Genomic DNA, 27,353 nt, shown 5'->3' with positions numbered 1-27,353 from the left:
TGAATTTTTGATATCTTCATTCTGTTTAGTTCCTAAAGAAAACTATTTTTTTGTATTTGAAACACATGGCAATACCTAATAGTACATGGTGCCAATTTTGGTTCTGATACATAGCAACAGAATCCTGTGACAGCATAAAGAATTGCTTGGCAACGGAGATAACACTTCAAGACTGATTTGTAGGAGCCAGTTATCCCTAAGTGTTACGTGACTTGGGATTTCCACATGGATTTTCCATTTTATTCAGATGATAAGGAATGGAGCAATTCCCTTCTTGCTTCCTTTGAAACCACCGAAGATGCAGTTTATGAAGGAGAAAGTTGTCAAGGTAAGAGTAGATTTACTGACTTGAGTCAACTGTAATTGAAATTTTTTTTTAAGGGAGGGAGTTGAAGGGGAATAAGAGGTTCAATTTCCAGTTATAAAATAAATAAGTCATGAGAATGTAATATACAGCATAGGGAATATGGTCAATAATATTGTAATAAAGTTATACAGTGTCAGATGGTTACTGGACTTACTATGGTGATCACTTCTTAGGTATATAAACATTGAGTAACTATGGTGTACCCCTGAAGCTAATATAATATTGTATGTTAACTCTTTTTAATAAAAATCTTTTTTAAAGAAAAGAAGAGTATATTTACTGTAAAAAGGGTTTAGGTCTACCAAAAATACTGCCTTTATGAATAAATCACAAGAGTTAAAGCTTCATTGTTTATGATTAGTAATCAATTTTGAATGTCATTATTTTTCTCTTCAATAAAGTAATCAAGGAATTTTTTCAATAGTATTTTTGTATGAATATTTGCAACAGAGTTTCCTTGATTATTATTTTAAGTCAGGTTTATTATGGTATAATTTACACACAGTGTACCATTATGTGTACAGTTTGTATGAGGGATGAAAATGCATATTGTCATGTAACCTCAATCACAATCCATATAGAAAACAGATACATAATCCCAAAGAGTTTCCTAGTATAACTTTGTAGTTAACCACACCATCCCACCAAAGCCCCTAGCCACCACTGATCTCCTTTTGGTGACTATAGTTGTGTCTTTTCATGAATGTCATATAAATAAATTCATATAGTATGCTCTCCTTAGTGTATGATTTATTTCACTTCATATAATACGTTTTAAATTTATACATGTTCTTTCATATATTAGAGGTTTGCTCCTTTGTAGTCCTAAGTAGTAACTCATTATATGAATGTACCACAATTTGGATATTCATTCAGCTGGGGCTATTGGTGAAAATGCTTCCACAGTGACTTTTCCACAGCGGTCTCAAGGTAACTGAACTTGTCACTTAACACCTGATATTCCCCAAAGTAATCAACTTGAGAGAACCATGTGAAGGCTAAATGGCCTATTATGACCCTGCCTTTGAAGGCAGTACCATACCTTCTGCTATACACTGTTGATCAAAGCAGTTGCAAACTTTCCAAGATTCAAGGAAAGGCAAATCAGATCCTACCAATTGATTGAAGGAGTTTCAAAGAAATGTAGGTGTATGTTAAGGAGGAAGGGGGTGGTAGATGTGGGTAAAGGGAATCAAATATATGGTGATGGAAGGAAAACTGACTCTGGGTGGTCAACTCACAATGTGATATATAGATGATGTATTACAGAATTGTACACCTGAAATCTATGTAACTTTGCTAACAATTGTCACCCCAATAAACTTTAATTAAAAAGAAGAATTACAAAAATAAATTCTGCATTTATTTATATATGAAATGTTAACGTTTTATATTTCATTTGTATGGGAGTTTTGTAAATTTCAAAAAGTGATTGACTTCACATACTTTATGATCATAAACTGTAGCACATACAAAGCAGCAGTACTAAAGACTGGTCCAGCAATAGTAGTGTCTGGGGAAAGAAATTTTTTTCTGCTGACCCCATATTTCCACCTTTTTGTAACATTTACTCTCCTCATTATTTCAATATGCTTCCTAAAAATATTAGAATGGTTCCATGTAAAGAGACAAGTAGCACAGATATTTAGTAAATATTTTTATGCTATAAGAAATACTGTATATTATAGGAATCATTTAATTGCAGTTCTGAAATTGTCATACTTTATTATTTTTGCATCTGTGAATGATTATTCACTGTTAGTATTTTAGCATTACCCTTGTGTACTGTCATTTTCTTTGTCTCTCAAAAAGAAGGAAGTTAAATATAGGTATTTTTCAATCTAAAATTTCAGATTAATTGTAAATTTTTTAATGGCTTTGTGAAATTAGAATCCCATTTCCAAATCCTCTTCAAGTGTATCAAATACCTACAGTGTGCAGGGAAACAAAGGTTACTATGAGGAATACTAGACTCCTATTAACAAAGTTTATGTTAGGGTCATTAGGTTATGAGGTAATATGTGAAAATTTACTTAATGTTAATAGCAACTAATATATAAAGGAAACTGATTACAACAGAAATTTGAATGAAAGAAAGGAAGAAAGCCAACCATATATTATTTGCTATTATCTGACAGAAATTATTTCTTCGTAAATGCAAAATTATCCTCAAAGATTCCAGCAAGTCTTAGTCTTTATTTGTGGAGACTACTTTTTTAAAACCTTAAGTAGTTTAATTTAAATAGAATTTCCTTTCTATATTTATATTTACTTGATTTTTTACTTGTGTTTTGTTTACAATAATGCAGATTGCCTGATATCCCCACAGAAATGTGGGCTAATTACTATTGAGAAAGAAATGAAAAACCCAATGATAGAGAAATTCAAACTGGTAAGGAAGTGGAGCCTAAACAAATACAAGGTTTGTATATTTTGAAATAATTCTTATAAGTTTTCTTCACTCTAAGTGGCTCTAGGAACTCATTTCTTATTCAAATTATTTTGTTAAGCTATGTGTACCTATAGGGAAGATTGATGTCATATAAACAGAAAAGCACAAATAAGGCATAAATATTTCATATTATTGTTGATATCCAAAAAGTCCTAGTAAAGAGAATCATTAACAAAACAGTTAATTTCAGATTTTTCAAACTATTGAAATGGAGATAATACAGATAATTGAGCAGATGTATTACCTTGGAAGACATTCAGTTTAGTTGGTGCCTTGGTAATATTTATCGTTCTCCTTTGGGTAATTTATAGAAATGGAAAGTGAGGAGAAGTATACCAGCTCCCCCAAATTTAAAGTTATCTGATATCTGTGCTTCTTTAAATAATTGAACAGTAACACCAAAGGCATTCCTGGTGTATAAGCAGGATGTGTTTTTAAAGTTGTTTGTTAGGGCCTCATAATAATGATTTTTTTCTTCTGCCTTTCCCAAAACATTATTTAATCCAAAATATGGCTGACATAGTTATGATTATTCAATCACCAAATCCACCAAAGTACTTTTGCATTTTGAGGGGGAAAGGTGGTAGAATAAGCAGAGGCACAGGCTGGAGCGACCAACTCTTTCTATTCATAAGCTAGTTGTGAGTCCAGCGTTTTGCAAGTCAGGAAATTGCATTTATATAAAAAGCAGGTCACTTTTATGTGACTTATTATGAAAAAATACAACAAAGGCAAGTATTTTGGTTAATACTTTTAAAACATGGATACAAATTAATGTCTTCATAACAAATAAACTGTACATTTACTACCATTTGTTAAATGGATGTTTAGCCTTTAATGAGAACTCTTCTGTATATTTACCTCATACTTGATTTATATATCTTTATTATTCACTCACTCAACACATATGAAACAGTTGTTATATGATATGCTGTTCTGGATATAGAGTTTAGAATATGGCAGTGAATGAAATGAAAGAAGATCTTTGTCTTTGTGCAGCTTATGTTCTTCTATTCACAGAGAAGCTCCACAGAAGCTTCCCAAGCTTTTCCATTGTTTATAAAGTATTTCTAAGGTTAATAATAATTAACTAACTTTATTTTTCAATTTTTTAATCACTATTGAACTAAAAGAAACAAATTAACTTTTTCACTTGCTACTATATGTAAGGGACCTATACAGGGTAAATTCTTCCCCATTTTTTCTACCTGGCAGAGAAGGTTGGACTTCCAAAGTGCACTAGTTTTGTTCTTATTGATTATCTGACTTTCTTCATAACAGGGATTTTTATCCTTAAAATCAGAACTTTAAAGTGCCATTCCTTTTTTTTTAAAGAAAATCACAGGTTTTTTAAGCATTGATAGATGTTGGAGAGATTTTTGGTTTTATAATTAAGCTATGATTAACTTAAGCTGACATTCAACTACAGAGACATATTTTTATGTTCCTTATACATGAATGTATTTTGAATGTATTATTTTTTCACGTGGCTTGGTTTCTGAAGAACATATATTTTCATCTGGATCTACAAAAGATTTTCAGGGGCTGCCAGTTAGCTCAGTTGGTTAGAGTGCAGGCTCATAACACCAAGGTTGCCGGTTCGATCCCCACATGAGCCATGGAGCTGCGCCCTCCACAACTAGATTGAAGACAACTACTTGACTTGGAGCTGATGGGTCCTGGAAAAACACACTGTTCCCAAATAAAGTTTTTTGTTTTAAACTTCAGCTTGGGACTACTTCTTCCTTGTTTTATAAACTTTTTTTTTAATTGGGGAATTGGAGGGATGGGAACAGTGCTGGGGAGTTGGAGGAAGGGGAACAGACAAGTTGCTGTTGTTTTGTTCTTCAGTCTAGTTGTGGAGGACGTTGCTGCACTGGCCCAAGTTGGCACCATCATTGCGCTCTTCCCGGGTGAGGCATAGTCGCCGGCTTCTGGATGGCCGCTCACTGCGGCTGCTGGCCGCTCACGCTGGCTGCTGGCTACACATGGTAGCCCATGGCAACCCACTGCCACAGGGGCTGCAGCCCACGCCGTCGCCAGCGACTCACGGCAGCCCAGGTCCATGTTGAGCTGCTGTTCATCATCTTAGCTGTAGAGGGCAGTGTCACTGGCCCTCATATGTGGGATCTGAACCGGGGTCCTCTGTCATCCCAAGCCAGCTCTTAACCATCGTGCTACTCGGCCAGCCCTATAAACCATTAATGGATAGGATTATGCATGAGTTGTTCTACTAATACTACTGATTTAATTATTTTTAATGAGAAAACAAATGTGCTTCTATTTTTATTTCCCAAATAGCTCTGTTTCTCTGGGATTATTTTATTCTTTTAAGCTATTAAGTTTTCCCCACATTTTTAGTGCATGCTGTTCAAAACACCTCTTTTATGATTCAATTTGGCCATCCCAAATGTAGTCTAGTGCAGTAAATGCTGAGTTTGATTGCTTGCTGCCTAGGGAAAAATTAAAAACATATATTAAGAAGCCATCTAAAGGCTTCATATGTTTATGGTTATTCCATACTCTCATTATGTTAATTTCTCTAAGCAACTAAATATTACTTTATTGTTTTAGGAAAGTATAAATAAACAGATATAGTGGGGGGAGGTTACATTTATTAAACCAATCTCTTGTATGGGAAGAAGTCTTGAAGAAAATAGTCACTATAAAATGTGATCTTTTGAAGAAAAAAATGACTTTTGGGGGAATCTGGGTTGTTTTCATTGAAATTTTTAACCTCCTGCTTTATTTTATTGTTATTCTTATGTTGATAATCTGCAGAAAAAAAAGATTCATTTAGCCAGCTTTAGTAACATTACCCCTCCCCCATATTTTAGGTTTTAGAAGCTCAACTCAAACTAGGTTGAGTAATAATACATAGTTTTGTTGGGAAGATAGTTGGGTAGTTAATAAATCAAAGTAAGAGCTCCAGGAATCCAAGCAGTTCTGATGACTTCATAGACAAGAACTAGGGGCTCTAGCCAAAAGGCTTCCATTATCTGTCTTATCTATAGTTGGCCTTATCCTCTTTGATTGCAGTCAGGCATTCTTCATGGAAACATCTCCATAGGCAACAGAAGAAAGAGACACCCTTTCCCCAAGCTTCTGTATACTAAAATCCCACAGAGACTCAATAATATAATCTTTTTTCTATTCTCTCTTCTGACTTTGATCGTGTCAATATCACAGATCAGTCCCTGTACTCAGGAGATAGGAAACTGTTCTGCCAGCCCTGTACCCCTTAGCTACTTTTATGAACTAGATGGGATACTGTGACTGATAACCTTCAAGAATTATATACTTGGAATGGAGGGTAGAGTAGTTGGTGCCCTGAAGTAAGATTCCTTCTGTACTTATTAGAGATGCTGAATTACCAATAAAGAACTGTATCTATTCTTGGGTGTTTTATTGTAAGGGTATGTATCTGTTGATAAAAGACACAAACTCTCATAGAAATGCAAAAACAAAACCATAATGATTAAGTCCTTGTTAAGTCTTGCTGAAGTGGTGGCTCCATTTCCAAGACAACTCAAAGTTGTCAGATTAGGGGGGTATTTTTTCCTAGTGTTCTACAATTATCCCAACCCAATTAACAGCAATTAGCTTCATTTTGTATTATCTTGTTTCACCCAAGATTTTCCCAAAGGGTGTCTTTCTGACTACTAGTTGGAAATAAATTTTAGTGATAAAAACATAATAAATCTGGGAAGTCCAAACTCTGCATCTCCTCTTTGACACTCACAATAAATATTTAGTAGAAAGGAAAGGCTCTAAGACATATTGCTGTAAAAGATCCAGTTTAATTCTTTAAGTCGTTGTTTTCCATTCTGCAAATCACTGTTATAAATCTATTATTGTCCCATGAGAACAAGATTTTTCCTCAGTTGCATGACCTCTATAAATAATGTCTACTTCCTCTTAAACTCATGTATAACAAACATTGGGAGTGCTGGATGAGGGAATTACTTAGCTTCCTTTCTCATTGCTAACTGCTTCAACTGCTCAGGAATTTTTAGCTACAAATACTGAGAGAAATCACCAGCTAATAGACATTTTGATTATTTTCATTTTTGATTATTATTAATTCTGCTGAAAACATTAATGTACACAAGTTAGTATGGATATGTACTTTTTAAAATTTCTCTTGGGTAGATATCTAAGTGGGAATTGATAGGCCAAATAATAAATGTATTTTTCAGCATTTGAGAAAAAGCCAAAATATATTCTAAAGTAGCTGTAACATTTTGTATTCCTACTAACACTGTATAAGAGTTTCTGTTTCTCCACATACTTGCCAATATTTGTTGATGTGTTCCTTTTTTTTAATCACTATTATAGAAGGTTTTATTTTTTTTTATTATTATTATTATTTTTTATAGCTGAGCCATCCTGCCACCTGTTGGCAGCTCAGCGGCTGCTCAGCTCGGGCTGACTCGAACCGCTGTTGCTCAGAGCTCAAACTCTTGAGCGAGCTCTTAACCAACTGAGCCACTCAGCCGGCCCTAGAAGGTTTGAAATGATATCTCATCATAGTTTAATTTGAGTTTCCTTAATGACTAATAATGTTGAGCATGTTTTCATGTGCACATTAGCTATACTTACATCTTTTTGAGAAATATCTATTCAGATTATTTGCCCAGCTGTTTGTTTATCATGGAGGTGGAAGAGTTCTTCGTATATTCCGGGTACGAGTCCTTTATCAGATAGGTGTTTTGGAAATATTTTTTTCCAGTCTGCTGCATTAATTTGTTTCTGAAAATGTGGTTTATTCTTATGGCAGTTTTAGGTTCATGGCAAAATTGAGCATAAAGTAAAAAGACATTTTTCATATGCCCCCTACCCCCATTTTCTTTCTTTTTTTTTTACATTCAATGTTATTTTATGTTAGTTTCAGATGTACAGCACAGTGGTTAGACATTTATATAATTTATGAAGTGAACCCCCAATTAGTCTACTACCCACCTGGCACTATACATAGTTATTACAATATTATTGACTACATTCCTTATGCTGTAATTTACATCCATGACTGTTTTGTAACTACCAATTTGTATTTCTTAATCCCTTCACTGTTTTCCTCCAGTCTCCCCCAACTGACAACCATCAAAATGTATGTACATTGTTTTGTTAGACATAATGCTATTGCACACTTCATAGACTACAGTATACTGTAAACATAACTTTTATATGCATTGGGAAACCAAACAATTTGTGTGACTCACTTTATTGTAACATTTACTTTATTGCCATGGTCTGGAACCAAACCCACAATATCTCTGAGACGTGCATGTAGTTGAGCATGTGCCACACCCATTTTGATGTTGGTGATGTTATTTTCTTGTTCACTCAATGTGTAGGAGTCACTCAGCCAGTTACTGGATTTCTATCAGAGGTAATTTACCGGTGTGTAGCTAGTTATAGGTTCCATGTTTCCATGGGAAAAGGTGTGTTATAAAGGCTTGTATGTCACCATCTTGGATCAGCACCTTTCCGACAGCTTTAGAGTTCAGTCATCCATTACACTGGTCCTCATACTTGAGAGTGTTTTAGAATCACCAATTAGGATTTGGGAAAGCGCAGAATTTGAGTCCCACATCCCCAGTTTCTGATGTAGCTGCTTTCAATATTTGTTGAATTGATCCCCTCTCTGGTGTTCACAAAATTGGTCTTTTCCTTTAGTGCATATATATTACTTCTTATATGTGTATGAATACACATATATATAAATTTTCCATTCTTATCATTTATGTATTTTACATCTATAATATTAAGAACCCCTTATTATTTATACTCATCATAATGTAGTACACTGTGGTGTTACTTTAGGCGTAATTTTCCTTCAAGTGATCATTTCTTCTATTTTAAAGGAAATATTTATTTTATTATAACCTCATTTGGGTATTTCAATGTCAGTCTAAGTAATATGCAGCTTGTTATACAGCACATATGAGCTGACAAGCTTCTGCCTCTAGTAAAGTCCAGAGCCTGATATAATTAGTGGTTCTATGTGACTCAGTGTTTCTCAGGCTTTCGGAACTCTTTAGTACAATTTATGATTCTTTGTCGCCTGGGCAAACCCTCAGCTACAGATTCTGATTTGGTTGATGTAGGAGTGTATACTTTATCCAGCTCCCCCTTAGATACCTTCATTCTGGCTATGACTGATGTTTTCTTTTGTGAATTTCAGGAATACTTTCTCATTTCTACTTTGCAGTTCCTGTTTCTATTCTCTTGCAAATACATTCATAAGGTATTCTACTTAGACATATTTTGTTACAGAACTAATTGAGGATCAAAAATTATTTTGGTCCCAATAGGTCTGATAAGTTATATGCTTTGACCACTTTCTATATGGAAAGCTAAATATCTCCCATGGGACAGAGTAGTTTGCATGCTTCTTAATAACATACTCTTTGGCAAAAGTAAAAATATAATTCTCTCTCTCTCTCTCTCTCTCTCTCTCTCTCTCTCTCTCTCTCTCACACACGCACACTCACACACACACACACAATAGCTATCATAGCTATTTAAGGTAAAACTATAAGAATACTGAGGCATTTGAAAATAGAAAAGTGGAATTTTTATATTTTTACTATTCATATTTTAATAGTTTTATATTATTTTAAAATCAATGTCCACTATCCATATTGTCAAAGGCAGGTTGTTAACAGAGTACACTAAACTTAAAATAAGATATGTGAAAGACTACATTTTTCAGATAATACTTAGCTGGATAATTCTTCAAAATTTTTAAATATAATGTTTATATTAACATGGGTTGACACATGTGTATAAATATTTGTATTGAGTTCTGATTAACTTCTATGGTGCTTGACAACTTACACTGTGTTGTGCTTTATTAAATCAGAAATGCTAAGTTAAGATATTTAAACTAGGTTATTTGAAACAAACGAAAAAAAAACGATGTTTGTTATATGCTCCAGCTTTTGTACTTGTGGGTTGCTATGTTATATATTTTATGTTTTTAACTAAAAAATTACACTTTCGCACCTTTAGTGCACTCGACAACTTATGTCAGAGAAGCTGGGACATAGCTCAAGAACAGTCAACCTTGAACTAGATTACCAGATTGATGTATTAAAAGATAACAAGAAAAAGTATGAACATATTCTAAGACTGGCTCAGATGTTTTCCAGCCATCTCTCCCACATGGTGCACATCCAAAAAGAACTTGGAAATGCATTTGCTGACCTAAGCCTGAAGTCACTCGATCTGCATGTAAGATTATTTTATAATAGCTATAGGAATGGAGGGGAGGAAAGTGATAAATCGAAGTAACACTGAGGTAATATAGTTAATTGGTAATTTATTAAATTCTTACTAAAATGAGAACATGTGAGATTGTCCTTAAGAAGTGCCAACTGAATACTGGGAATGTGGGAATCCACGTATAGCCTCAAAATTAGTGTAAGTTGCATAGCTTCCCTCATGCTGTACATTAACTAAAGTCACTAATGCATAATAGTAATTTGAGAATACTTTCTTTGACTGTTTTATAGTGATACATTTTATATCTTCTCTATTGCTTTCTCTACTTAAGACTAGAAGTGTAGTTAACCCTCACCATTCAGGCTTTAATTTAAATTTTTTTATAATTAGTATGCTAACTAAAATTTTTTCATTGTGGTAAAATGTACAAAACACCTTTTTAATCACTTTAAAATTTACAATACAGGGCATTTAGTGTGTTCAAAAATATATGCAACTAGTACCAGGATCTGATTTTTTTAATATTTTCATCATCCAAAAGTGAAACCCCCTAACAATTAAGCAGTAAATTCCCATTTTTGTGTTTCTCAAGCCCCTGGACACCGAAACTGCTTTCTGTTTCTATGGATTTGTGCATTCTGAGTATTTCATAAATAGGAAAACATACTGTATGTGGGCCCTAGTACCTTGCTTCTATCATTTAGTATATTATCTTCAAGCTTTATTCATGTTGTAGCAGCTATCAATAATTCATTCCTATTTTGGCCCAAAATATTCCATTGTATGGATATATCACACATTTTTTTTCATTCATCAGATGATGGACATTTGGGTTTGTTCCACTTTTAACTATTGTAAATATTGCTACTATAAATATCCATATACACATTTTCTTTAAACATTCGTTTTCAATTCCTTGTGGTATTGTAAACAGGTAAGGGTGGAATGTCTGGGTCTTTATATGAATTCAATGTTTAAGTAATTGAAGAAAAATAAGACTGCTTTCCGTTGGCTGCACCATTTTACATTTCCCCCAGTATGTACAAGGGTTCCAATTTCTCCACGTCCTCACCAACACTTGTCATTTATTTATGTATTTTTCTTATAGCCATACTAGTGGACGTTCAGTGGTATCTCACTGTGCTTTGAAATTTTGTTTCCATGATGAATAATGACATTGAGCATCTTCTTATGTGCTTGCTGGCCATTTTTATATATCTTCCTCAGAAAAATGTCTATTTAGGACCTTCAATCAATTTTAATTAGATCGTCTATTTTGTTACTAAGTTGTAAATGTTTATATTTTGTTGATAATATAGCCTTGTCAGATACAGCAGGTTCTTGAACATCACTTTGTTATAACATTAATAAGTAAAAAGGAATAATAATTCCCAGCCCCAGCCACTGTCTGCATGCAGTTTGCACCTTCTCACCATGTCTGCATGGGTTTTGTCTGGGTAATTTGTTTTTTTTCTCCCACATCCCAAAGATGTGCACATTAGGTTAATTGGTGTGTCTAAATTGTCCTAGTAAGAATGAGTGTGGGTGTGAGTGTGTGCGTGTAGCCTGAGATGAAATGGAATAGTCTCCAGCCACCCTCAACCTTGAGCTAGAATAAGAGGATTGGATATGTATTACTATTTTTATTTTTTAAATTAAGTTTATTGGGGTGACAATGGTTAGTAAAGTTACATAGGTTTCAGGTATACAATTCTGTAATGCATCATCTATATATCACATTGTGTGTTCACCACCCAGAGTCAGTTCTCCTTCCATCGCCATATATTTTATGAGGAACCTCTATACTGGTGTTTTTTTTTTTTATAGTGGCTGCATCAATTTGTATTACCTGCTGGTAACACTGCACAAATGTCTCTTTTCCTCCACATCCTCTCCAAAACTTGTTGTCTCCTATATTTGTAATAATATACATTTTAACAGATATGAAGTGTTATCTTATGGTGGCTTTGCTTTGCCTTTCTGATCATTAGTAATATAAAACACCTTTTCATGTAGTTGTGGGCCATTTGTATGTCTTCATTAAAAAAATTCTATTCCATTTCTCTGCCCATTTTTTTTTAAAGATTTTTATTGGGGAATTTGGGGAAGGGGAACAGACAAGTTGCTGTCGTTTTGTTCTTCAGTCTAATTGTGGAGGACGTTGCTTCACTGGCCCAAGTTGGCACCATCATTGTGCTCTTCCCAGGTGAGGCAGATCAGTTGCCAGCTTCTGGACAGTCACTCACAGCAGCTGCTGGCTGCTCACGCTGGCTGCTGGCTACACACGGTAGCCCATGGCAACCCACCTGCCACCGCCGGTGACTCTCAGCAGCCCAGCTCCAGGTTGAGCTGTTGTTCAGCATCTTAGCTGTAAAGGGCAGTGTCACTGGCCCTCATATGTGGGATCTGAACCAGGGCCCTCTGACGTCCCAAGCCAGCTCTTAACCAATACACCACTTGGCCGGCACTCTCTGCCCATTTTTAATTAGATTGTTTGTTTTGCTATTAATATACATATATTCTTTACAATTTGGATATTAACCCTTTATCAGATACAAGAATTTCTAATATTTCTCCCATTATGTAGGTTCCCTCTTTATTTTATAATTTCTTTTGCTGTGCAGCTTTTTAATGTATTTCAACTTATTAATTATTGCTTCTGTTCTTTGTGCTTTTGTTGTCTTTTTTACAAAATCTTTGCCAAGACAAATATCAAGGAGCAATTCTTCTGTTTTCTTCTAAGATTTTTATGGTTTCAGGATTATAATTAAGCTTTAATTTATTTTGAGTTGATTTTTCTGTCTGGTGTGAGACAGGGGTCCAGTTGCATTCTTCTGCACGTGGTTATCCAGTTTTTCCAAGCCTATTTATTGAAGAGACTGTCCGTTCCCCATTGTAAATATTGGTTGACTGTATCCAAGGGTTTATGTCTGGATTTTTAAATTCTATTTCATTCGTCTGTGCATCTGTTTTTATATCAGTATTATACTGTTTTGAAATACTGAAGCTTTGCTTGCAACACATTTTTAAAACACCTAGTGTGGTGGTTCCAGATTTTTTATTTCATGGAATAGCTTTGGCTCTTCAGGATCATTTGTGGTTCCACAAGAACAGTAAGATTGTCTTCTTTTCCATTTCTATGAAAAATGGCATTGGAGGGCCGGCCGAGTGGCACGATGGTTAAGAGCTGGCTTGGGACGCCAGAGGGCCCCGGTTCGGATCCCACATATGAGGGCCAGTGACACTGCCCTCTACAGCTAAGATGCTGAACAACAGCTCGACCTGGAGCTGGGCTGCCGTGAGTCGCCGGCGACGGCATAGGCTGCAGCCCCTGTGGCAGTGGGTTGCCATGGGCTACCGTGTGTAGCCAGCAGCCAGCGTGAGCGGCCAGCAGCCGCAGTGAGCGGCCGTCCAGAAGCCGGCGACTGATGTGCCTCGCCCGGGAAGAGCGCAATGATGGTGCCAACTTGGGCCAGTGAAGCAACGTCCTCCACAACTAGACTGAAGAGCAAAATGACAGCAACTTGTCTGTTCCCCTTCCCCCAATTCCCCAGCGCTGTTCCCTTCCCCCCAATTCCCCATTAAAAATCTTTTAAAAAATGGCATTGGAATTTTGATAGGGATTATATAAAATCTATAGATTATGGGGACTATTTAATTTTAACAATATTGATTGTTCTGTTCTATGAACACAGGATATATTTTCACTTAATTAGTGTCTTCTCCAATTTCCTTCACCAGAAGCTTGTGGTTTTCAGTGTACAGACCTTTCACTTCCTCAGTGACATTTCTTCCTGAGTGTTGTATTGTTTTTGATGCTATTGTGAATAAGATTGCTTTCTTTATTTCTTTATCAGCTATTTTGTTGTTACTGTAAAAAAACCAGCTTATTTCTTTGAGTGAATTGTTTATCCTGAAACTACTGAATTTGTTAATAAATTCTATAGCCTCTTGAGAGCCTTTGAATTTTTCATGAACAACACATCATCTGCAAATAAATTTAGGTTTTGATTTTCTGTTTGGGTGCCTCTTGTTTTTCTTTCTTGCTGATCGCTCTGGCGAAGATTACCAGTAAAGTAGGTCCTTTATATCTGTGATGCCACTGTATTTGCACTTTTAGTTACCCACAATCAAATAGGGTCTGCATATATTAAATGGAAAATTCCAGAAATAGTTCATAAGTTTTAAATTGCATACCATTCTGGGTATTCTGATTAGATCTTGTGCTATCCTGCTCCATCTCACCTGGAATGTGAATCATCCCTTTGTCCAGCATATTCATGCTGTATACACTACCCGTCTATTATTTACTTAGTAGCTATCTAAGTTACCATTGTAGATTAACTACCATGAAATTGCAGTGCTTGTATTCATGTGACCCTTCTCTTACTTGATGATGACCCCAAAGTGCGAGAGTAGTGATGCTGACAATTCATATATGCCAAATGAAACCATAAAGTGTGTGTATATATGCAAAAAACTAGGGAGGGTAGCATTGCTGACCAGTGCTAGTGGTGTGCACACACTCGTCTGGGGGGCCTTGGTGCATTTGCCTATGTAGTAACAGGGGATGATTTTAGACATTCATGTAATGGTTGAGACCAGGACAGACAGCAAGTGCTAGTGCCAAGCATGGGCTCACTGGTAGCTGTCGGGACCATCCTGTCAGCATGTGGTTGTGTAATTTCCCCCTGGGTGTGTACACTGCAATGTGTATTAGGTATGATTCTAAGAGCTTTATATTTATTACACATGCAATGCTCACAACAAAGTCCTATTGTGAACCTCCTTTTACAGAAGTGGAAAGGAAGGACAGAGAAGTTGCACAGTTAACAAGTGATATAACTGGAACTTGAACCCAAACAATCTTGCATTAATGTTCCTGCATTTAACCATCATGATATACAAAGCTGCATTACCATTTGACTACTTAGGTTTAGAGTACTCCCCCTTTACCTCTCTTCTCCTCTGATAAATGAATTTCCATTTCAGAAAATCCTATAGGTGACATTTTTTTTAAGTAGGATTTTTATAGCAGTGAGAAACGTGGGCTTTGAAACCAGCTCTTCTTCTGAGCCAAAAATAATTTTTGTTTACCTGATTTTATCAACAGTGATTTAATTAGCTTTGATTTATTTCAGTTTTCAATTATTTAAAAAGTGTAACTGAAAAAATTTCACAATGGAAGGAGGACTGACTCCGGGTGGTGAACACACAATGTGATATACAGATGATGGATTACAGAACTGTACACCTGAAACCTATGTAACTTTACTAACTATTGTCACCCCAATAAACTTTAATTAATAAAAAAAATAGAAATATCACAAAATCTTAAAGTTAGATCTCCATATTAAGTGATTTCCAATTAGTGACACATTTAAGGCTTTTTCAGTCACATTTACTAATGCAATTATAAATAAGTGAATATATGTTCTTTATTATAGAAAGACTTTGGCCAAAATGTGGATACTCAGAGGCTGATGGCAAAAAATGGAGAAATTCTTTGTGTGGCCATTAATTCTTTCATTGAGAATGTCAACACTTTAGTGAACAAAACAATTGAAGATACTTTACTGACTGTGAAGCAGTATGAAAGTGCCAGGTAGGCATAAATTTTCACTCTGTGGTCTCCTTTTTGACATAAAATAATTACATGTTTTAGTTTGCAGACAACAGAAACTATCTAAGGCTGAAATATGCAAATAATTTATTGCTATTACCTTTGATAGCCCATGAAGTTAAAGAAGGTTGAAGAAAAAAGTTTGGAAAACAGGCAGCAATTAGAACCAATGTCATGTCATATTAAGACGATGCCAGATGCCACGAGCACTTAATTTTACTACCGCTATTGTAAATAATTTCGGAAGTAACTCCTGAATGTCTATATAAACCTTTGGAAATGTATAGTCCTGAGAGAGTGTCTAATAAGTTGAGCCGAGGTCACGTGCTCATTTCCTTCCCAAATGGGCATGGGGAGATCGAAAATCTCCCAACTCCAGTTCCCGTAGAGGGTACTAAGGTTCTTTATCTTATAGTTGGATGCTGGGTGACCTTCCACAATCTGATCTAAGCTAACTTTCAACCTGATTTCTCACTGCTTACAAATGTCACCCTTCCACAATATCCAAATTCATTATTTTAGTGACTCTTGCATATAAAAAGATCATTTTGCCTCCAGGTTTTTCTTCATGTTGTCAGCATCAATTCCCTCATCTTTTCTTTATCCAAATTATACTAAGCCTTCAACCCCCTTAGGGTTTTACCTTTAACATAATTACATTTCAATACAGGTTTATAAAATAATATTTTCAAGGAGTTTTAATGTAATTTGTTTTACTTATGTATGTGTATGTATTGTTTTTATGTGATATGTTTAAAACTATTATTTGACGTAAATGAAGCCCATAACATGCCATTTTATAGATGGAGAAAATGAGGTTCAAAGAAATTGCTACATGCCTCTAGAAAGCAGCACACTTAATATAAATAGCATTCCCAAAATTGTAACACCTGATCCTCTTGTTTGCCCCTCCTGATGTCTCATTCATTTATTACTCTGATTTCTGATGAATTATTTTTCCTCTGAATTCCTAAAATCCTTATTTTTAAAGTGCAGTTGTATAAGGGTAAAGTGCTACATTTAGGAGGCATAACTTGAGTTTCTAGCATTCTGCTCTAGATAATAATATGAGACGTGATCATGAAATTTCTAAATTTATCTAATCGTTTTGCAGTGCATATTATTTTACTTCCTAAACAAGTAAAAATCAAAGTTACTTGGAAAAGTTAATTCCTTATCTTTTCATATAAATTAGATGTTGATGTTCCATGCTGTCTTTATCAGCTACTTAACATTAATACTATATATACTACTAATTCATCATTTTTGGAAAAGGAAGTTTGTTCCAAGCAGTGGTTATCCAGTGAAAGAAAGGAGGGGTGGAACTGCATAGAGAAATTATGGAGAACTTGGGATTCTTGTTTTATTCTCCTCTAGGATGTGAATTCTTTTCAGTCAGTGCATCTAAAAATTAGAGGTAGAAATAAAACAAGAAACAGGAATGCCTACCCACAAATGAACCCATTCTATATCATTCTCAGAAATTGGTTTTCTGATCTCTGCTTATACATCTCCATGGACATTATCTTTCTTAAGGGTTTCCATATCTGTATTTTAATTTTTGGTTATTAAAAGTTCCACTTGACGGGCCGGCTGAGTGGCTCAGTTGGTTAAGAGCTCGCTCAAGAGTTTGAGCTCTGAGCAACAGCGGTTCGAGTCAGCCCGAGCTGAGCAGCCGTGAGCTGCCAACAGGTGGCAGGATGGCTCAGCTAAAAAAAAAAAAAAAAAAGTTCCACTTGAGTCTTTATCAAATCTGCTCCTCTTCTGACAAAATTGTTAGGCATTTGTTATAGATACCTTTCCTTTGGCTACGCTAATTATTTTAAACATTATTCTTTTCTAGATGTTCAGATTGATTTAATATTTATAAACTCTGAATACAAAAAACCCTTTGATTATTTTAAATGTACATTTCTAACTCTCTCCCACTCTATGACTTCCTACAATTGTGGGTGAGAAGGCCAGAGCATTCCAGATAAAGACTGTGTGTGAACCTATCTCCAATTCAGTCTTTTGAAATTGGCCATCTATTGTGAAATGTATTTTAGTTACACAGTGTGTAGTGAATATCTTTCTCTTCAGCCTTCCAGTACCCCGAGTGCTTTTTCAAACTACAGTAAAACTTGCTATATTTAACAAAAAACATTGTTAATTTATACCATTAAAATATATTACACTTAGATTTATCAAAATTTATAGCTGTCAGAGACTCAAGAGATCAACATTCTAATTTACAGAATAAAATAATGAGTTCAAGAGAGGTTCAATAATTTGTGAAATTTTGGTCACTTTTCAGAACCAAAATAGTATGTGGGGCTATCCAACTTTCTATTATTATTAAATTGACCTGAAATCTGAACTAAATTAACATAAAATATTTGTATCCATTTATGAGAAATAATTTCACATCTTATTATGATAAATCTGTTCACTTAAAGCACAATATGGTGTAAGTCCATCTCAATTCATATGATATAGATGTATGTGCAACTTGTAAACTAAATTATAGATCAAGTCATATGTTCTTCATAGCTGCTATGTGAGGGAAATTTACTTGAGTACTTAAAAATGTAGGTTGCCATCTCATCTCATAAATAATCATTTGTCACTTAAAGTGCAATTTATAATTTCATCCAATAACTTAATTTTAGATTTTATGACACTTTCTGTGCATCAACTAGCTGTAGAATTGACTTGATGCAAAAATGAAGATAACTCCAAGAGTGAAACACTGCTTACTGTGTGAGGAATATTTTTTTTTAATCCCAGATTGAAAATTTCTCAGTAGTTGTATTTTCTTCTTTCAAAGGCAGAACAAACTGATTTTTTGGGTGAAGCCGTCTGTTTGATCAGGATTTTTCAAAGTGCTAATAAAGGCAAATACCTGGAGGGCCTTTTAGTTCTTCCTGTTATGCATTGTGTATAACTAAAACTTCTGGTGCTCTGTACATAGAAAATATTTAAATAAAATCATCAACAGGTGAAGAAAAAGCATTGACAAAATACAAAATCAATTTATGATTAAAACTCTGAACAAAGTGGGAATAGAGAAAAGATAACTTAACATAATAAAGGCCATATGTGACATGCCCATATCTAGCATTATACTCAATGGTGAAAAGTTGAGAGCTTTTCCTCTAAGATCATGAATAAATAAAGGAGGCTCCTCTCATTACTTTTATTCAACATAGTATTGGAAGTCCTGGTCAGAGAAATTGGGGCACAAAAAGACATAAGACATCAAATTTGGGAAGGAAGGAGTAAAATTGTCACTATTTCCATATGGCATGATATTATACATAGAAAACCCTAACGTCTTCACAAAAAAAAAACATTAAAACTAACAAATTCAGTAAAGTTGCAGGATATAAAATCAATGTGCAAAAATCTAATACAGTTTTATGATTAATCACAAACTATCAGAAAGAGAAATTAAGAAAATAATTCCACTGAAAACTATGGACTCCACGATTATCTGGATTCTCTAATCAGGCTCACTTGATGGTCATAACTGGCTGCTCTATTCAGTAGTAGATGGGGCTACTCCCACCTGGGCATAGCAGGGGAACCCTCCATGCCTGGTACTATCTATGCTCTAGGGGCAATCGTCTCTTCCTGCTTAAGCATTGCTGTGTTACACAACTTTCAGTTGCTCTCACCAGCCCCTCTGACTGGATGGGACCAGGAGACACTCGCCCAAGCAGGTGGGTCTATGACTCAGCTCCTTGTCTGGGTGTGGACAAACCCGGCTCTAGGGCCAGAAAAAACTCTTCATTTGAGTACACAAATCAGGCAGATCTGCACTCCATCAAGTTCCCTGGTCAGAGTACACCACCAAGTTGTTTCTGCAGATGAGCAACGCTGCTGATTGGAATTACTATTTGGGCACTACAGGTATGAACTTGGACTGCCCAGATTCGTGTGCTGATTGCTGCAAGCCCTTCCTGTCTTCTTCATCACAGTCACATTCCTAGTCATGCGTTACAGCATGAACTTTGTAACATATTTCACTAAACTGGAGGTATCTTTGCTTCTTGTATTAACCATATGATGGTTTTCTGTAGTGTTTGAAACATATTTATAATGACATTTTTGAACTTTCTTTTCTCTTAAATCAAGATTTCTATGACATTTTCACATGTTCCAAGATAGAAGGATATACTTACTGGTTTTTGAGAGAGTATGCAGTGGCGGCAGTGGCAGAAGATACCTCTTTCAGCTGCTGGTAGAAAAATATGAGTGGAAGTTTCAGAGAGGAGATGATAATTCAGTTATAGCACATGTTACTGTCACAGTGTAAATGTAGATTTCATGAGAACTCATAGATTATACTTTATACCTCACTAAGCATGTGTGACATAGGTGATTCGTCTGACCCTCAATGTATCCTTAATGTGACTTCCTCTTGGCAGCTACTTTATCAATACCAGTTTGCTTGTCCACAGTTCACACCTGCTTCAGCTTCACTAAAATAAGCTATCCCACCACATTGGGATTGATCATATGACTGTATTACTATTAAGTTTTCAAATCCAGTTCTTAAAACTAGTTTTAAAATGTTCTAGTTTTCACTTGCCATTTAATACTGTGGTGTAGAGAGAGGTAGTTATGAAATAAAAAATAGCCATGTTAATAACTGTTATACTCACAGAAATAAATGACTTAAGGGATCCCTGGTATCCAATATGTATGAGTAAATCAGTGTGAATCTTCCCCCTTTGTACTAAATGTATTGTACTCTGTTTCTGTGATGCTCCACTTTTTTCTCTTTTAAGAATTGAATATGATGCATATCGCACTGATTTACAAGAACAGGATGATGGAAACTTGGGCCCATACAGTTTGACAAAGATTGAGCAGTCAAAGCTTCTTTTCCAGACATATAAGGAAAAATACGAGCAAATGCGCAATGATGTTGCTATCAAACTCAAGTTTCTGGAAGAAAACAAGGTAAATTCATTTTTTAACTTCTGAAATCTTTATGGAAAATTTAAAAGGGATCACCATGACAAAGGAGACTACATAGAAAGATTTGATGGTTCTGTTATTGTTTTTTATGAGACTTACGGTAAAGAATTCCAATCACAATTCATGATGAGTTTTTAAAAGTACACGAAGTATACTTTCTTTTCTGTCCAAAAAGATATCACCAACTCCATTTTCCACACTTTTATATTTGACAATTGCAAAAAACTCTTATATTTAAATGTGGACTTGGTAGGAATTATTTTTAAAATTTGATGATGCCAAACTGTATTCTAAATAAAGTTTCAAAATCTTGATTCTTATGTAATGGATCAATGCAGATTCGGGAAAAAGAAAAACATTCTTCCCCGTTACTGCTAAATGAAGAATGGCAAGTTGTCTAATTTGCAAGGATGCAGTCACATACCTATAAGACATATGTTCAGAAATCAACTGTCAACATGGTTTTGATGTTCCATAAACATTTCTTAAGAATAAGAAAAGTGATAGACTCTGATAGAACTTCTGTAGGTTTTGCCTGGAGATGGCTTGATGTCCAGCTCCTGGTTACTGTATAGGTAGAAGATATTTCTGTCATTTCATGCATTCTGCGTTTCGTGTGAAGACTGCAGTCATGCAAATGAGAGGGCTAAGAGTGAGTGATGTGCAAGTTGGAGAGCATAGTCCCTATGGGGCTACCATCTTAAAAATCATTGCACATGAATAGTCCCTCTTCAGTGCCCATCACACTTTTGAATTCATCATATGCCTTCAGCCACAGCTTCTGCCAGCAAATATTTTTAAATTTTTTCTGCAGTATACCCAAAGGCAGCAATGTTTATAACATCCTTCATCACATGAAATTTCTTCCTTAAGTTCCCAAGAAATTGTCTGCTGATACCCTGTTTTCTCTTCCATTTCATTAAAGCCTCTGCTCACTGCCATAATATCTGCACTTTCCCCATCAGAATGATACATTTCCTTGGAACGTCATAGTACCTCCAGCATGATCACTTGTACATCTTTGTCAACAATTAAGGTTTAAAACTCTTTAGGGGAAAAAAAGTAACAATGATGGAAAGGAAGCCCTCAGAAAAGCAGTAAGACAGATTTCCCAGAGACGTTCAATTTGAGGAAATAAATTATAGTGTAGCCTGGTAGTACTCAACGACTCAGTGCAAAGATAGAAAAGTATTTGTTCTACTCTGCTGGATGACAGGCCATGAGAAAAATATTTATCGTTTGCTATGTTCAGCACTAAGAAGGACACAAAACATATCAATATATAAAATATATTGTATATATAAAATACTTTGAATATCTGCACAATAATAAATCAAATACTAAAACAACTTTGCCAACATTATATGGTCTGCTGTCTATAATCTGAAGTGCAAAAAAGAAAGCCACCTAATTCAGAGGCTAAATTTGTTTACAGATTGAGAAATTACTGAAGGAATACAAAAATATTTTAAGCAGCAACAATGGTTCTGTCTAGCATCCATTATTAATGGGTAATCTTTTTCTTTCTATGTGACAGAAAATATTTTATCCTGGAAAGAATCTCTAGCTATTGGTATATTCCATGGTTTAGAGGAAGAAAGGAAGTGTTAAGCACAAAAACTAGTAACAAAACTTTTACAGCAGGATAAAATGATTAAGATACAGAACTAGGGTAATTGCAGTGGCAATAAAAGGACAGATGTAGATGGTGATTTATTTCCTGCCTCGATAACTGGGAAAAAAATGGTACCATTGACAGGGACTGGGAAATCAAAATAGGACTCTGGTTTAGCTTTCGTAGGAGTGGCACTTGAGATGCATGGAAAAGGGACAAAAGATAGTTCTACTAGACCTGTATAGAGTTTGAGATAATAACAAGAGGGCCAGCCGAGTGGCTCAGATGGTTAAGAGCTCACTCAAGAGTTAGAGCTCTGAGCAAAAGGGTCGCTGGTTCAATTCCCGGCCCAAGCTGAGCTGCTGCTGAACTGCCAACAGTTGGCAGGATGGCTCAGCTGAAAAAAAAGTAATTGGAGAAAATAACAAGATATTCAAGAGGAAACAACTAGTAAGAAGTTAAAAATATGAGTTTAAAGTTTGGGCAAATGGTCAGTGTTTTAACTACTTGTTATTGCATAGTTTATATTTGTTTAATTGATGTTATTGAACAACTTTTACCCTTTATATTTACTACCTTTAAAAATGAGGGGATGGAACTATGTACTTTAGGTGATAATGATGTGTCAATGTAGGTTCATCTATTGTAACAATTGTACCGCTCTGCTGGCGGACGTTGATAACGGGGAGGCTATGCATGTGTGGGGACAATGGGGGTATATGGGAAGTCTCTGTAACTTCTGCTCAATATTACTGTGAACCTAAAATTGCTTAAAATAAAATCTAATAAACACTAAAAATAATAAAAACAAATGAGGAAATAGGAAAGAAGCACAACCTTTAGCCTAAAACCTGACTGTCATCCTGTTTGCTTTCTTCACAATTTGTATTGCACTAACTCGAAGCCAACTTTTTCTTGTTTTCTTAAATTTGAGCTGAAACAAAAACAAAACTGGTTTAATTTTGTCAGATAATCACGAGTGAATTATTTAACTACTTGTTTTTTAAGCTACATACAAAAGGAAATTTCAACAAAAACATTATACACTTCCTACTTACTTAATCATAGCATACTTAATATTTTTAAAACCTAAAGTCTTCTGAACATCAGTGACTGTGCTTTTGCACAGTTGGTTAATGTCCTTAAGGCTACCACAGGAAATGGAGCTGTTTTTCTGTTACCTTGTTAAATCATATCTCTTGTTATGAAAGAATTTTAAAGCAATTGAAAATGAGTATCATATTAGCTTTAAGTAAATTAAATTTCTGAGAAATACTCGCTGCCACTTGTTTGATAGTTTACAAACTACATACAGAGTAATCCTGCATCTACAATGATTCAGCCCACTGGATTTTATATATAACTTGGTCTTAATAATGTCCTAACTTTTATAGCACAGATGGTACAGTTATTTATTCATATAACTTTACATCTTCCACATTATCTTGTACACAGTTGGTTTGATAGGAAAATTTGATGATCTTTTTAAACTAATGCATTGATTAATTATTTGATTTCAAAATTAATTTATTTCAAAATTGTTAGCACTATATTTAACTTTTTTAACTGATTCAAATTTATTTTTTCACTGTAAATAGGGTGGGGAATAAAAACATCATCATAGACTCAGTAATCCTTCAAACAGATTACAATTTACATATGTGAAATACTCTATAATCATCAAACTTAGCTTTTGGAGAGTTAAAGTACATAGTAAATTATCTTAAATTCCATTGTCCATTGTAATGCTACTTTTTCACTTTTCTGTATCTTGTGGACAGGTTAAAGTACTGCGTAATCAGCTAGCTCTTTTTCATGATGCTATTTCTGCTTACTCTACTGGGAATCAAAGCCAGCTGGAAGAGACACTGGCACAGTTCCACATCAAATGAAAACTCCTGGAGAAAAATCCATATCTTGGTTTGAAGAACACCAATTACAGCAGAAAAAAATAAAACTATTGTTTTACCGAACAAGTTTAAGGTTATTGAAGCAGATTTGGGGGAATGAGAGACAGCATTGCGAATTTTGGACAAACATCTCATTATTTTTAGTTTATTAAATCAACACAAGTTCATTTTCTTACAGTTCTGAGGGACTAGAGTCTGTTATGGCTTATCCATATTCTCTACTCAGTATCTCACACTAAATATGCCAGCTTCTTATCTGGGCCTTGGAGTCTGTTTCCAAGCTCATTCAGATTGTTGGCACAATGCAGTTTATTTTGATTGTAGGACTGAGGGAACCAGCGCCTTGTGGGCTATTAGCCAGGGGCCTCTCTCAACTTTCTTCTCACATGAGTCCTTCCATCTTCACACCAGCAAAGATGTGTTGAGTCCTCCTCACACTCTAATGCTCCATGACTTCCCTCATCTTTTAAAGGGCTCGTGTAAACAGATCCACAAGGATAATCTGTCCACCTGAAGCTCAACTGATTTGGAACTTTAATGACATCTGCAAACTCTCTTCACAGCAGTACCTCCATTAGTGTTTGGTTGAATAACTGGGAGACAGGAATCTTAGGTGGGCCACCAAAGATGGTGGAGGGGTGGTCAAAAGCTGGACACTCTTCGTGACATCTCTCAAAGGTTCCTCAGTGCTCCAGAGCTCCCTGCGGATTTGGTTGAGGCTCTGGATATGACTGCATCAGAGCTGTGATGTATTTCTTACCAACCATGCATCTTTCATTTACCCATAGGTGTTCATCCCAAAAGTGCATCCACAGTATTTTCTTGCACACAAATCTCCATCTCAGGGTCTGCATTCCAGGGAAGCTGCTCTGCAACAGTTGGTATTGGTTATGAGTTCAGACTATTATCTCCAATTATTAGATGCCATCACAGGGTTTCTTTATCCTTTCTCTCTCTCCATATTTGTAACTCCCTTCTCTGACAGTGGGGAATCTGGCTCCTATTATTCACGATATATTCATTTATTTGCTCTGTACTACAATACATATCAAGTAATTCAGATTTGCCAAGCATGACTCTGTGAAAAAGAAACCCACAAAATTAAGTTCCATAATTTATTTAAAGTTCTTAATTCTTCACTCTGGGGGCATATAGTCCAAATAATGTACTCCAATGATTTGGGGTTATTCTCCACCCCTCCAAATTCTGTTGTAGTTATGCTATTGTTTACTATTATTTTAAATATGGTAGTTTATTGTGTCTGTTTTTATTTCATTTTAGAGCAGCGGTTCTCAACCTTCCTAATGCCGCAACCCCTTAATACAGTTCCTCATGTTGTGGTGACACCCAACCATAAAATTAGTTTTATTGCTACTCTATAACTGTGATTTTGCTACTGTTATGAATCATAATGTAAATATCTTTTTGTTTTCCGATGGTCTTAGGCGACCCCTGTGAAAGGGTCGTTCAACCCCCAAAGGGGTCGTGACCCACAGGTTGATAACCACTGTTTTAGAGTGTTTCTGCCATCCTTTTTGCTTTTATTTTTGTATTTATTTTTAATATAAAGGATTTAAAAAATAATGTGCTACAATATGACAAAATTCTGTAAAAATTATACTGAGACCCTCCCTTCTTTCTATACTTTTCATTTCATTCCTACAAAAACCATGCAGGCAATCAGTCACATAGGTTTCTGCCTTATCGTCTCTGAGTTTTTGTACAAATGAACAGATACGCATATATTTGCCTATTTCCTCCTCTTTTATATTCCTCTTTCATATGTTCTTTTTCACTGGTCATTTTCCCCTTAACAATCCATCCTGGAAATCACTGTTTTATCTCACAGAGAATTAGCATCTTGGATTTCTCTGGATAGATACCCAAGAGTGGAATTGCTGGGCCATACGGTAGTTCCATTTTCAGTTTTTTGAGATAACTCCATACTGATTTCCATAATGGCTGCACCAATCTGTAGTCCCACCAACAGTGCATCAGGGTTCCCTTTTCTCCACGGCCTCGCCAGCACTTGTTTGTTGATTTGTTGATGATAGCCATTCTGACCGATGTGAAGTGGTATCTCATTGTGGTTTTTATTTGCATTTCTCTAATGATTAGTGAGGTTGGACATTTTTTTCATATGCCTGTTGGCCATCTGTATGTCCTCTTTAGAGAAATGCCTCTTCATATCCTCTGCCCATTTTTTTTTAGCTAAGCCATCCTGCCACCTGTTGGCAGTTCAGCGGCTGCTCAGCTGGGGCCAGGACTCGACCCGCTGTTGCTCAGAGCTCAAACTCTTGAGCAAGCTCTTAACCAACTGAGCCACTCAGCCGACCCTCCTCTGCCCATTTTTTAATTGGATTGTTTGGTTTTTTTGGTGTTGAGTTGAATGAGTATTTTATAAATTTTGGATATTAACCCCTTATCAGATATATCTTTGGCAAATATCTTCTCCCATTCAGTAGGCTGCCTTATTGTTTTATTGATGATTTCCTTTGCTGTGAAAATCCTTTTAAATTTGATGTAATCCCATGTTTATTTTTTTCTTTTATTTCCCTTGCCCGAGGGGATATCTCAGTAAAAATATTACTCAAAGTAATGTCTGCAAATTTACTCCCTATGTTTTCTTCTAGGAGTTTTATGGTTTCAGGTCTTACATTTAAGTCTTTAATCCATTTTGAATTTGTTTTCATATATGGTGTAGTAGGTGGCCATTTTCATTTTTTTGGACGTGTCAGTCCAATTTTCCCCACACCATTTATTAAATAGACTATCTTTACCCCAATGTAAATTCTTGCTTCCAATGTCATAGATTAAATGACCATATATGGATGGGTTTATTTCTGGGCTCTCTATTCTGTTCCATTGGTCTATGTGTCTGTTTTTATGCCAGTACCATACTGTTTTGATTACTGTCGCCTTGTAGTATGATTTGATGTTGGGTAGCATGATACCTCCCGCTTTGCTCTTATTTCTCAAGATTGCTGTGGCTATTCGGGGACTTTTATGGCTCCATATAAATTTTAGGAGTATATGCTCTATTTCTGAGAAAAATGTTCTTGGTAGTTAGATAAGAATTGCATTGAATTTATATATTGCCTTAGGTAGTATTGACATTTTAACTATATTAATTCTTCCTATCCATGAATATGGTATGTATTTCCATTTATTTGTATCTTCTTTGATTT

At 35.4% G+C, this 27,353-nt stretch overlaps 1 protein-coding gene across 1 annotated transcript; it reads left to right on the top strand.

Moving 5' to 3' along the window:
• Positions 1-225: 225 nt before the first annotated feature.
• LOC109377892 (arfaptin-1-like) lies at positions 226-24,238 on the top strand (the record flags this gene model as incomplete). Its single annotated transcript, XM_019634364.1, is given in 7 exon segments — positions 226-328; positions 2,677-2,789; positions 9,837-10,058; positions 15,497-15,654; positions 20,448-20,622; positions 24,037-24,142; positions 24,145-24,238. Coding segments are annotated over 7 exon segments (971 nt in total), but the record flags the coding sequence as incomplete, so codon positions are not given.
• Positions 24,239-27,353: the final 3,115 nt, after the last annotated feature.

This window comes from Hipposideros armiger, unplaced genomic scaffold, assembly GCF_001890085.2.
Source record: "Hipposideros armiger isolate ML-2016 unplaced genomic scaffold, ASM189008v1 scaffold_1608, whole genome shotgun sequence".
Classification (NCBI taxonomy): Eukaryota; Metazoa; Chordata; class Mammalia; order Chiroptera; family Hipposideridae; genus Hipposideros; species Hipposideros armiger.
The sequence above is the reverse complement of the archived record's forward strand: the minus strand, read 5'-3'. Positions and strand labels throughout refer to the sequence as shown.